The sequence below is a fragment of the Lagopus muta genome, chromosome 6 (genome assembly GCF_023343835.1).
Source record: "Lagopus muta isolate bLagMut1 chromosome 6, bLagMut1 primary, whole genome shotgun sequence".
NCBI classification, from domain to species: domain Eukaryota; kingdom Metazoa; phylum Chordata; class Aves; order Galliformes; family Phasianidae; genus Lagopus; species Lagopus muta.
In genome coordinates this window covers 24,330,617-24,343,597 of record NC_064438.1, presented here as the reverse complement: position 1 = coordinate 24,343,597, position 12,981 = coordinate 24,330,617, and the positions used below count along the sequence as shown (strand labels likewise).

The 12,981-nt window shown below is 36.0% G+C and overlaps 1 protein-coding gene across 3 annotated transcripts in view; it reads left to right on the top strand.

Moving 5' to 3' along the window:
- INO80 (INO80 complex ATPase subunit) overlaps positions 1-12,981 on the top strand; it is a 62,631-nt gene that overhangs the window by 8,712 nt on the left and 40,938 nt on the right. For all 3 annotated transcript variants that reach the window (XM_048948221.1, XM_048948220.1, XM_048948219.1), the window contains 10 exons: positions 614-775; positions 2,385-2,505; positions 3,725-3,939; positions 4,863-4,916; positions 6,473-6,676; positions 7,965-8,160; positions 8,366-8,433; positions 8,719-8,928; positions 9,455-9,535; positions 10,809-10,904. In XM_048948221.1, coding sequence (XP_048804178.1) covers positions 614-775; positions 2,385-2,505; positions 3,725-3,939; positions 4,863-4,916; positions 6,473-6,676; positions 7,965-8,160; positions 8,366-8,433; positions 8,719-8,928; positions 9,455-9,535; positions 10,809-10,904 — 1,407 coding nt within the window. The remainder of the gene's footprint in view (positions 1-613; positions 776-2,384; positions 2,506-3,724; positions 3,940-4,862; positions 4,917-6,472; positions 6,677-7,964; positions 8,161-8,365; positions 8,434-8,718; positions 8,929-9,454; positions 9,536-10,808; positions 10,905-12,981) is intronic.

Genomic DNA, 12,981 nt, shown 5'->3' with positions numbered 1-12,981 from the left:
CAAATTAAAGTGAGCTTATGAAATGTATTAAATGGACACTGGAGATTGAGGTGAAAATTTGTTTGTAAGATGAAGTCAGTACAAAGTCCAAATGAGGGGAGGAAGGAGAGAGTGGAACAGTGGCACTGTGCCATCTTTGCCTTTCATTGTACTGCAGTGTTCTCTAGTTAGTAAAAACAGGTTGCCAAGAGGTCAAGCAAGAGCCAAACCTTGTGCAAGTGGTGCAGTGGGAGAATAGAAGGACAAGTAGTACAAATGAGGTAGCAAAGCACCTGCAAACATACATCGTAAAATGCCCTTGCTTATATCCTGGCTTTTCTCACTGCTAGAAAGAGCCTTTTGAGACCACAGGCAGTTGCAGTGGGTTTTAAAGTGGCTTAATTTTCACTAAGCTAACAGAACTGTACCTCTCTGAAGATTAAAAGTTTACTTGATTAGATACTGAACAGCACCGTAGATCAGAAAACTCTTTTCCATTTCAGGCATTTCAGAGGGAAGACACTTTGTAAAGGCTAAGTGTTACTAGATAAAGGCCCAAGAGCATTCTGCAAAAATAAACAATGCAGTATAGGGAGTTGTTATTGCTAATTTTATTTTTATTTATTGTTGTTAGAGTATCCTTCTGAGTGATGATTCCAGTGACACAGATTCTCCAAGTGATGAGGATGGAGAGGATGAAGAAGAATTTTCTCTTTCAAGGGAGGAGCTTCACAATATGCTGCGATTACACAAATATAAGAAACTACATCAAAGTAAATATAGCAAAGACAAAGAGGTAAAAATCCAGAACTTCCATATTTCCTTCATTTTCTTATTTTCCTTGTTGCATTATTACATTATTTTGCATTATAGTTGCATTATTTTAACTACTTCCACATTTTTTGTGAAAATTTATAGTATTTTGTGGATTAGAAAATTGTTTGGTAGACTATAACAATCTAATGTCAGTTTCAGGGAAGGGTTAATAATTCTGTACTGATTGAAAAGCTATTGATATCTTATGCTAAGAATCTCCCAACAATTTACATACATAGTATGGATGCATGTGTACATACGGCTTCTACAACACTCTTGTGTTCATTAGAGCAAAAATGGTGTTAGAATGCAGCGTTCAAACAGTACATATCAAAAAACTGAGATGCTGTGGCTTAGATTTTAATACAGGTGGTCGCTGCTGTTCAGGATTAAAATTGTATGCTTAAACCTACTGCAGTACATTTGCCTCACCATTGAGGCTGCAATCAAAGGGATGATGTTTATCTTTTTGAAAGGGAGTTCCTCGTATTCTTCCTTAGTGCTTTCTGTAATTCTTTGGGGTTTTACTTGCCTTTCTTTTTTTCATACCTTCCTTTTCTATTTTAGATTTTCTTTTTACATCCACTTCTTTTAATCTCTTCCTTCTAAGAAAATATCTGCTGCATTTCTAATTTTCTTAGCATTGTGCCAGATTTTGACTGCTTTGTTTCTAATAATGTATTGAGACATAAAAGCATTTACAAAAAAAAAAAAAAAAAAAAAGCTGCTTTGAATTGCAGCCGAAAGTGGGTCTCAGATGAAGAAAATCATCCTGTTCTGCTATCAGAGAATGTGCATGAAATAAACATTTTACATTTTGTTTTATACTGCTTCAGATTGCTCCAGAAGAGTGAAGAAATTTTTTTTCCACCCAAGTCTTTCTTTCTGTCCATTTCTTTTCTTTGTTCAGTCATTATCTTTTCAATCCAGATTGTATTGGCTTCCTGAAATACCATGTAGCTGCACAAACACTCATACACCCAGCTTCCACAAAGGTCGTAATTTTTATGTTTGTGTATAGCCTGTATGTAGTTCTATAGTATTTCAGTTGAATAACACTTGAAATATGTTACATTTTTTTATAATCTCCAAATTCCTTGGTCACCTACTTTTGCAAGATAACCTGAATGTTTGATTTGTTTGTGTGGAAATCTTTTAAATGCCTTTTACCTAAACCTGTCCTTTGATATCTTTTCATGTGATAAAAGTAGGACATGTATGCAACTTGGGAATCCAAACAAAACAAGTAGGAAGTCCTTAATTGGACTGTTGCACGTAATGTGCTGTTTTGCTGGGCAGCACCTGTATGGAAAATGATGTAGTGGTATGTTTTGAAAGTGTGAGCTTCGCTGCACGCTTTTCCTGTCTTATTTGACTGAGTGGGTTTGGTTCCCTCTGTAGAACTCAGGGGCCACCTGTGGGCAAGTGGTTTCACTTTGGACTCTCCAATCCTCGATAACAGTGCTAAATATGGAGTAGTACATTTACGGATGTCTTACTTACAATCAAGATGTGAACTCATTTACCTGCTATTGCTGTTATCTGCCGTATCTGGTTTGTGCTAGTGTGCTCATTTACATCTACTTCAGTTGCAGCAATACCAGTACTACAGCGCAGGACTGCTGTCTACATACGATCCTTACTATGAGCAGCAGCGCCACCTGCTAGGGCCCAAGAAAAAGAAGTTTAAAGAAGAGAAAAAATTGAAAGGTAAAGTCACTCACATTGTGTTTTTAGGTAGTTGCTGTGATTTAAACTCCTTTCTTTTATTATTGTCTTTGGATAAATGTTTATGTTTGAACACGTTCCAGACCTTTGTGTTTTGGATGGAAGGCTAATGGCCGATTCCATCAAAGAGAAATCGTAAAATACTGTGCTTTATCTGGCCTCTAGAGAACTAGGGTGAAAAAAGATGGTGCAAATTGAGAGTTCATGGTTTTAAATTTTCTTTGTGGACCTCTGGATCCAGAATGAGAGACATGCAATAAGTACTTCATAGCTATTTCAGTATTGCTTGGCTATGTTTCAGAATCCATAAATATTGCTGCGTATCATGATCCATTTGCTTGTTTCCTTTGAAACTTGATAGTTCTTAGAAAAATATAAGAAACTACTCAGTAACTGATACAGTTATTCCAGAATGTGTAATTGTTCCAGAAATGAGATTGTTTTCTGGAAGTTAGAGGGAGCTGAGAATTGATGTCCAATATGCATTAAAATAGAATTACTTCTGTAACCTCTCAGCTGGAGTTTTTCAGCTGCATGTTTGCCAGGAAGTGCAGTTTTCTTTCATGGCTGAGCTGGCAGCATCTGTAGAAAGCAGGAAGAGAAGACTGTGAACTGTCAGTGTAAGGTGAATTCTGTGTATTGCAAGCACTCATGTTCGAGCTGTGTTTTAAGAAGATTGTTTTGGGCTTCCCTCTATCCTTCCTCTCTTTCTGTAAATTCCTTTAATGCTGTATTTTTTTCCAGTAATCTTGTAGTGTCCTGATTTTGCATATTATCGAATAGTGTATTTATTATCTGGTAGTTTCCTCTGAAAGTTGTGTTCACAATAAATGATAACATGTCAATCTCTTTCACGATGATTTGAGACATCTACCAAATGCTGATGTTGTTACTTTTATATATCCTTTACATGTCTGTAAGTAAAATTTTACCACAGGGCAAGAAGCATTGTATCAGATCACAGATATTTTAATTCCTAATGAATACTTCCTCATGAAAGGAAACATGCCATAGGAGTTAGTTGCAAAAGCATGAAGAAATAAGTGCATGGTACTAGTACTGGCAGGCATAGGTAGGTTTGACTTTTTTGTTGGTTGCACACACAAAGTGGCTTGGATAGCTTAGTTAGGAGAGATGTCAGACTAAATGCAAAAGGTCCACAGAATAGGGAAAAAAAAAGATTTAATGATCGATCTTGCAGGAAAGTTGAAAAAAGTAAAGAAAAAGAGGAGGCGGGATGAAGATCTGTCTTCGGAGGAGTCACCGGAACACCACCATCACCAGACCAAAGTTTTTGCCAAGTTTTCTCATGACACACCACCACCTGGGTCCAAGAAAAAGCACATGTCTATTGAACAACTTAATGCTCGTCGGCGAAAAGTGTGGCTTAGCATTGTTAAAAAAGAGTTGCCAAAGGTGAGCTTGGTTAATGGCGCTACATCACTGATGATAACAAGAAAGTGGGATAAAAAATAACAGTGATTTTCTGCTGGTCAGTAATGGCCAAACTGATATTCTGCAATCTGTAAGCAAAGTGCAGTTCTGATTTCTTAACACCAGTGTATCATGCAGTGTGTTTCTTTAATTTGGCTATCTAACCCTTTTCCATGAACAGTACAATAAACTCAAGGAGATATTTCCACAAATCTGCAGGATACCTACGTAAAGCAAACCAATATTCAGGACCAGTGTTTAAGTTCAGGAGAGGCATGTTTCAGTCATCACAGCATATATGTGTTTTGAAACGTAAGAAACAACCTAGGGAAAGCTTCATGTCATTTACAGGACAAGCTTTGGGCATGTTTGCGATGGCTGGATGCACTGTCATTTGTTCTCTGGGAATATACTTTTAACAGACTGAATTTCTAATGACTTGAGTATAACTGGTAGCTGTATCATTCTTTATGAATGTAGGAACTGTGCAAAGGGTATGTGCAGTGTTATCTTTTCAAATGATTTTGTTCATGTGAATAACATAATTTACATTAACTCTAACTATCTTTGGGGAACAGTGGAAACATCTTCTGTTTGTTTCAGTGTTGACAGTGGAATAGGATTATCCTGCTTTGCAGAAGTAATAGTTAAAGAAAAAGCCTGAAAAAGGGGATGTTTTAAATACTTCCTTCAGGAGCAGGAATGCATTTACACATGTGTTGGACAGTGAAGGAGGGAAGGTATTTCCATCAGAACCAAAAATAGTTACAGAACATGTACTCAATTATGCAATGGACTGCATGACTGAGGTTGGCAGATCTAACAGCTGGAGACTGGATAGTGATTGTCTAAAGTAGTGTGCAGCTATTAGCCATCAAGTAATTGTAGGATGTGTTCTTTTATAGGCATACAAACAAAAAGCATCAGCGCGCAACCTTTTCCTTACCAACAGCAAAAAGGTAAGTGTTCAGCTTGATACTGATACTTGTATTGAACGTAATAAGCAAACTGTAATCTCTTTGTTTCTTACTGATGATTCTAGCAGGACAGTACAGGAGAAAGAGCTGTACGTAAATAATTTGTATGAGGCTTTTCATTTTTTAAATGTATCATATTGGTGTGTTTCATAAGCAGTAGAGGAAACAAGCAACATAAATTTGTGTCCTCAAATCCCACTGGCTTTCCTAAGATTTACTATATTCATTTTGGCTTTCATAAGATTTACTATATTCATTTTTATTCACTGATTTTGATACAGTAAATTAAAGACTTCAGTACACTTCATTAGCTTTTGAACTGCCCATTTATCCAGTAGCTAGAATTTGCAGTTGTAAGTATTCATGTGTAAATCAAAAGGGCTCTTGGAAGCATTAAAATGTGTTAATTTATGCAAACTTACATAGGAACTGGGATTAAAAACGGAACAATTTTTTTGATTAAGTGATTGCCAAAAGAATTTATTTCCTCATTTGAGTAGTCTCTGAGAAGTGTCACTATTTCTACCTAGAAGACTTTATTGTAGGAACATTTGGTAATGCATTTAAAGCATTTTTAAAGTGTTATGCTCAAGTGTGTGATTCATATGTATGCCTAGTGAAAAAATAATCAAGTATATGGCTAATAGTCGTCAGACACAAGATGACATAGGAAATATTATGTTCCATATATACATTAGTAGGAACGGGAATGTTTTCTCTGCAAGGAATACAGAAAACAGGATCTACTTCACTGTGGGCGTCCTTATCAGAGGCTAGATTTCTTTTTGATGTCTGGACAAATATTCTGTGATTATTGTATTTGTAGATATCACAAACTGTATTTTAGCAAGTGAGTGATGCAGCAGACTTAAAAGGTTGGAAATTACACTCTTTTTTCCTTTGCTTTCATTTTACTTGATCATTTGCAATCTCTGTATAATGGAATTATTGATGTACAAATTTCAGTGGGGGAAAAAAACAACTGTCACAAACATCAAACACAGCAATTTTGACCATTATGACAATGACATTAATTTATATGTGCTGGATTGAAAAATGACACTAGTATGCTTCTTTATGAGATGGTAGGAAAATTGTAGGATACTCCCCCACTTTTCAGTATATTAACATGTGAATGTGATTGTGTGCTACCAATATCGCCATTGCAGCAGCCTTATTCAAACAGTGAGAAAGAGTGTGTGCAACTGAAGAATGTCTGGAGTAGAGTCACAGTTGCAGGCAGACCTTAAACTCTGGTCTCTGGAGTACCTTTGAAAGATCTACCCACCAGATCAATCCCTTTAAGTGCCGTGCTGTGCTGCAGCTGTCTTAGGTTTTGTTTTTTTGTATGCATCTCAGGAAGTTGTTGGACGTTTATGTTCTTTCTCATCATTTCAAAAGTTTAACTGCTGAGCAAAGTACCATAGTTTTTCTCTTTTGAAGGGTCAGATTTGTTTGCAATTAAACGTGATGTGCATTGCTGGTTTTCTTTAAAGCTGCTCACCTTTCATCTGCATCCAAACCTTATTTCTCCCTAGCTTGCTCATCAGTGCATGAGAGAGGTACGTCGAGCTGCTCTCCAGGCCCAGAAAAACTGTAAGGAAACTCTACCACGGGCACGTCGTCTTACCAAGGAGATGCTTCTCTATTGGAAAAAATATGAAAAGGTAGAAAAAGAGCATCGCAAACGGGCTGAGAAAGAGGCTCTGGAGCAACGCAAGCTGGATGAGGAGATGAGAGAGGTAAAGCAAAAACACAGGTTGCTGATAATGAATTTCTTGAGTAAACACAGAAATGACTAAATAATTTGAGTTTCTAAATCTGGGCTGTTATGTTCATTTGTTTATTCTGTTTCAATAATATTGTGTGCATTTATTTGCTATTTTAAAGATTATAAGAAGCCTTTGAACTACCTGAATTCTTTACTCAGGTAAATTTTAAGTGATTGAAGTAGAATAAAGGATTAAATGAACACCGTGTGTCTCACTGATGCATGCATAACTCAGTGTTAGTTCATGCTGGCCTTTTGTGATGATTTGTACATCTTTTTGAATACAAAGGCCAAGTCATCTTTTCATTCACATTGGTTATTTATTTTTCTGCTGTAAACTAGCATCAAGACTTGCAGAGAATGCGAGCAGGACTTCTGGGGGCCTACAGAGTTGAGAATTTTTCTGTGATCACTTTGTGTTGGCAAAGTGTTTGGTTCCTTGACTCTCTTAGTAATAAGGGTTGAATTTAAGAAAAAAAAATCTTGCCAAAATTCTCTGGTGGATTTACAGTTCTACCTTCAGTGTTCAGTGGTGAGCTGATGTTGAATCATCAGAATACCTTCTATTTAGTTTAATGCTAAAATCATTAGATCATGCTTTTATGTATTGCTTTTATGTATTGTTTCTCTCAATTCTTGCAAATCTGCAAACACTGTGTGGCTGAAATCACTAGGCAAATTTTACTATAGCACTTTTTAGCCAGACCCTAGGAATGAACAGAGTTTCTGCCACATCTTGCTGAAGCCCAGACAGTTATAATAACTCAGATGTATACATTTAATATATTCTTTCACTGTTCTCCTTACTTGTAAATAATAGAACATTAGAGTTACCTGCTATGATTGTATTGTGAGTTTTTTAATTCTTTGGTTCTTTTACCATATACCTCTCTGTTGCTGTTTCTTTTTTATTAATCTTTAAGTTTTTCAGCATAAACAAAACCTTTAATCTTTCTTTTGGGAGATTATGGTATTCTTTGCCATGATTATCTAATTTAAAAGAATATTTCATTTGTATCAATATTCTATTTTAATACAGGTGGTTATGGTGGTGGCTAGTTTTTTGCATACAACTGATGTCCTGGCATTTTTTAATCAAAATAATGTGCATAGTAAAACCTAGATAGGTTGTCATTTTATTAGATTAAAACTTCTTTTTTAACCATATTTTAATCACTAAATCTTTATTCTGTTTTATTGGTGGGTTTTTTTGTTGTTTATTTTTTAACCTGTGATCTTGATAAATGCTTTTCTCTTAGGCTAAAAGGCAGCAGCGAAAACTTAACTTCCTGATCACACAAACTGAATTATATGCCCATTTTATGAGCCGTAAGCGAGATATTGGGCATGATGGAATACAGGAGGAAATCCTACGCAAACTGGAAGACAGCTCTACCCAAAGGCAGATTGATATTGGAGGAGGAGTAGTGGTCAACATCACCCAGGAAGATTATGGTAAGCAATTCATCCACAATCCTTCCTGTGCCCTTTTGAATTTACTGTGCTATTTATATTATTAATCACGTATACAATGTCAAGCATAAAATTCCTTCTGTATAAGAAGCACATCTGTAATTACTGAAGCTTAACAGATTTCTTTATTTTTTTTAACTTGGGTTGTTGATTCTGCAAAGCTCTAACATGGAGATGTTGTTTTCAGATAGTAACTATTACAAGGCCCAAGCTCTGAAGAATGCTGAGGATGCTTACCAGATTCACCAAGCCCGGGTATGTATGTTTTGAATCCATGAAGTAAAAGAAAAAGCAGAGTAATTGGTAAAGGTACTAAAGCCAGAATCTCTAATAGCAGCCAAGTCTAGTAGGTTAGTTTGATTTCATTGCCCCTTTCTTTGTTCAAACAAGTGGAAAAAAGATAAAATATCTGGGAACAGGTTTGTTTTCCATTAATTTCTGGCAGACATCATGTGTGTTAATGTGAAGAGTAAAGCCTTTTACTATACAGTTTTTGTTAACATGTTCGTAATCTTCATGTATTTTCCTTTTCTTGTTTAGACTAGATCATTTGATGAAGATGCAAAGGAAAGTCGAGCAGCTGCTTTACGAGCTGCTAACAAGTCTGGTACTGGCTTTGGGGAGAGCTACAGTTTAGCAAATCCGTCTATCCGGGCAGGGGAAGATATTCCACAGCCTACTATTTTCAACGGGAAACTGAAAGGTTACCAACTGAAAGGCATGAATTGGCTGGCAAACCTATATGAACAGGTATCTTAGTACATCTTGCAGATTTTTAAAACTTCTAGGATAATTTAAGTAATTAGGGGAAACTTTTTCAAAAACTTAACTAGTTTTAAAAATAGACCACATATACTGCATCTGCAATATTTTTAGAAGAAATGAAAATATTATGTAAACCACCCATCAGAATCCTTGACTTTGAACAGAACATAAATTTCAAGATTCCTTATGTGGATATTTACAGAACTGCTTATCATTTAGATTATACACTTAAGAGACTTCTGCTTCTCAGAATTGCATACAATTTCAGGCTTTGGGCAGACTGTAAATTGCAGATGGCATTGCTCTGTGCATATCCAGTTTGCAGTGTGATTGTGATGTGCAGATAGACTGAGGGGAAAAAAAAATATGACCTAGAAATGAATGAAAGTGCAGTTGATATGAAATATCTCTCAGTAGAAGACCTAAAAGAAAGTAGGTTGCTTCATTTTTCAAGTCCTGCATGGATAAAAACGTAGTAAGACGAAAGTGTAAATTCATGGATTTTTTGCAGGGCATCAATGGAATCCTGGCAGATGAAATGGGTTTGGGTAAAACAGTACAAAGTATTGCTCTCCTTGCACACCTGGCTGAAGTAAGTGGATTATAGCTTTTTCTTGGTCTTCTTGATAGCTGTGTACTTTTCACATTTGAAGTGAATTCTAGATTATACAGCTTGAGTGCTTTAAAAGTCATTTTATCTATGGCATTTCCGTTTGTTATTAAGTTGTACCTTTAAAAGTTCCTGTGTGTATATGACTATATATGTGTGTACATATATATATATAATATTATGTAGAATTATATAAAAATAGGATTTCCATTTATTCACAGAGTAACATCATTTCATATGCACTGGTTGTAAAAGCTTGGTGAGAGAACAAGTTGCTGACTTAATGATTCACTGACGTTTATGAATCAGAATCACTTGTAGAATGAAGTGAAGCCCAAATTCTAAACTTCAAGACAATTAGCATGGATTTCCATACTTAATTGTGGGGTTTTTTTTTGTTTTTGTTTGTTTTGTTTTGAGACACAGTGATTCTTCAGTGCCAGGACTGATAAACAAACAAAAAAAAGCAATGCGAGCTTTCTTCGTACTACAGAAATATATGTATAGAAAGAGGTAGATAAGTTTAGGGGGAAAAAAGAAATGGCATGCAGCTACTTGCCTTAAATTGGAGGTATCAGCTGGTGGTACTGAGAGCAGAAGTAGCTGGATTAGTGACCAATGATTGGCCATCGTGTGTGTTTGTTTATGTTGGTTTTGATGTACTTGTGATGGTACTGTCAACAATGACATTGGAAGGATGCAGAGCCGAAGTCTCTTAAGCTCACCTGTATAAAAGGGATAACAACTAGATAGGCTTGTCTCCCTGTTGGAACTTGAGATTTTTGGAAGAATTCATACGGCTTTTAGCATTTCCTGCTTCCCCTTGCACAGACCAGCTTACACCAATACACTAATTATTCATCTTCTTTCTCACAAGAAGTTATTCTGTTGTTATGTGACAGAGCAAAGCTTTCCAATTCCACCTGGTGTCTTTTCCTTCCCGAAATGTTAGTAAGGTGCAGGTGGCAACTTTCTGAAAAAAGAAAATGAACAAGGCAGTTCACAGTGGTGGTATTTGTTCTGGGAACAACTTAGGTGTACTGAAGGAGGACTGTGTTAGATATTAGGTCTGCTCTGTTTGATTCTGTGTCACCCTGCTGTTCTGGAAGGAGGTTTTATTACATTGTGTATAATTCTATCTTACATAGCAACTGTTACTTAGCAGTTGCAAAACTGTATGAAACTATTTCCGTGTTCCTTCCCCCAAATTAATTTATGATGTCTGTTTATTTTTTTTTTAATATGTATATTGCAGAGAGAGAACATCTGGGGACCTTTTTTAATAATCTCGCCTGCATCTACTCTTAACAACTGGCACCAGGAGTTTGCCAGATTTGTTCCTAAATTTAAGGTAATAAGAACATACAAGACAGTTCTTTTAGATATTCTCAAAAGCAAACTGTTTGTATTCCTGAATTCTTTGGCGCATCTGGGTGCCTCATTATCTTGCAGTTTCATATTCTGTAATGAGTCTGGTTCTGATATTTCTCCACAGTCCTGACTTTCTGTAGTATTCATTTATCTAAAATATCTAAAAAATATTCCTTCTTGAATCATATAATTTTCATTTTGCATCAGGACTCCATCTTGATGAGGGAATTGAAGTAAGCAAGGGGTGGATGTTCAGTTCTATAGTGTGTGGTCCTGGCAGTCGACCCAAGGATAATGTTTCAGTCTTATGCATCCTCTTCAGAGCAGTGTTTTCAGTCATTCCTATCAATCTGGTCAAATAAGACAAAGACTGTGTAGATAAAACCAGAATTCTAAACAAACCAGAATGAGAGACAGTGTTCTTAGAGAAAAGTAGAAGAACCATAGACAAGCAACTGGGAAGAAAGAAAAGAGAGAGTAGTGAAGCACAATTAGGTAAGAACAAAAAGCTAACAGGAAAATAAGTCATAGCCTTCAGGTGTGTAGTAATTGTGAGAAAATAGTGATGTAGAAAGCAAGAAACAGTCAGTTACTGGAAAAACAAGCTGCTTACCTGTAGTCCAGTGAAAAACATTTGAGTGTTTGGAAGGAAGGTTTGAAAGGAATATATATCACTGAAACAGAAACAGCCTTTTAGAATTAAAGGTAGACGGGTTCAGAAGCTTATGGTTACAGCTGCAAAGAAGAGATTATGGTTTAAATGTTTGAGTTGTTGACAAGGTAATGTTTGTTATGAAGAGATCATGATTAGGTTTTGTAAGCACAAGTAATTTTAATTCTTACAAAGAATTTATAAAGCCAACAAATAAAAACCACCCACTTACAACTATAAGCAGGCAATATACCAGTAACGCCCAGGCTGATTGTTTGAATGCCTTGGCTACTTAATGAGGTGTAGGAAAAGAGTTGGAAGTATTGCTGTAAGTAATACTTCATTTCTTGGTACCAAAACAGTAGGGATCCTAGCTTAAAACCTGGAGTAGAAAACATGAGAATGATTAGCCAACACTGTCTATTTACTTTGTGTAATTTGCTCCAACCAGTTAATTACATAGAATAGATGAGTAACTTCCATGCTTTTTCTCCAATAAAGCAAATATTTCAAAAATGCAGTCAGGATGCTTGAGACCAGAGAGCTATCTTTTTTTTTTTTTTTAAATAAATAATAATAATAATTATTATTATTATTGTGAGCATGGTTTTCCCTGTTTCTGTTATTACAAAGCTGTTTTGTGGGTTAGTGTATTAATATCACATTCCTGGAACAAATTTTATTTTAAAAAAATTTTAAGCTTTTGATTGTTACTGATTGTAACTTTTACCTATTTTTTTGAACCAGTCTTGTTCCTGCTTCTTACTATGTTGAAACTCATAGTCGTTTATTCTTATGGTAAATCACAGTGAATTCATTTCTTCAGGTCCATGGCAGAATATGTAAAGTATGTAAAATATAAGGCTTCACTTGTTTGTTAATCTCATGGGTTTTTTTAATAACATCCTTATTTCACAACGATTGCAAGAGTGTTCATCCAAAGGCATGTCGTTTGTATAGCAACTTAGAGCTTGCTTGCTGGAGGATGGAGATGTTTTACAAGCTCGGAAACCAGCACTCCTGACTTTGAATCTTGCATTGTAGTCCTTTCATCAGACAGACGATGGCAGTGCGCAATTAGTAACTCTGGCTGCTTTCTGTTCACTGCAAAGATCTGTTCTGAGCAACGGGACCCATAAAACTCTGAGTTATAAATGAATGGCCAGATTTTTTGTATTGTTACTGACTTTCTGAAAATCGTTTTATTTGTTATGCCTAGACTAGATGTGTTACCTTTCATCTCTGGAAACAGTACGAATCCAACAGACTTGGTGTTATTAGGAAGAAACGACAGGGAAAATTAAGCAGGAGAGCAAGCCTTTTAGTTATGCAGAGACTTGTTTCTTCCATAAATAACGTATCTGTTTTCATTTTTAGAAACATTCTTCAGGGCTTTTTTAGATCA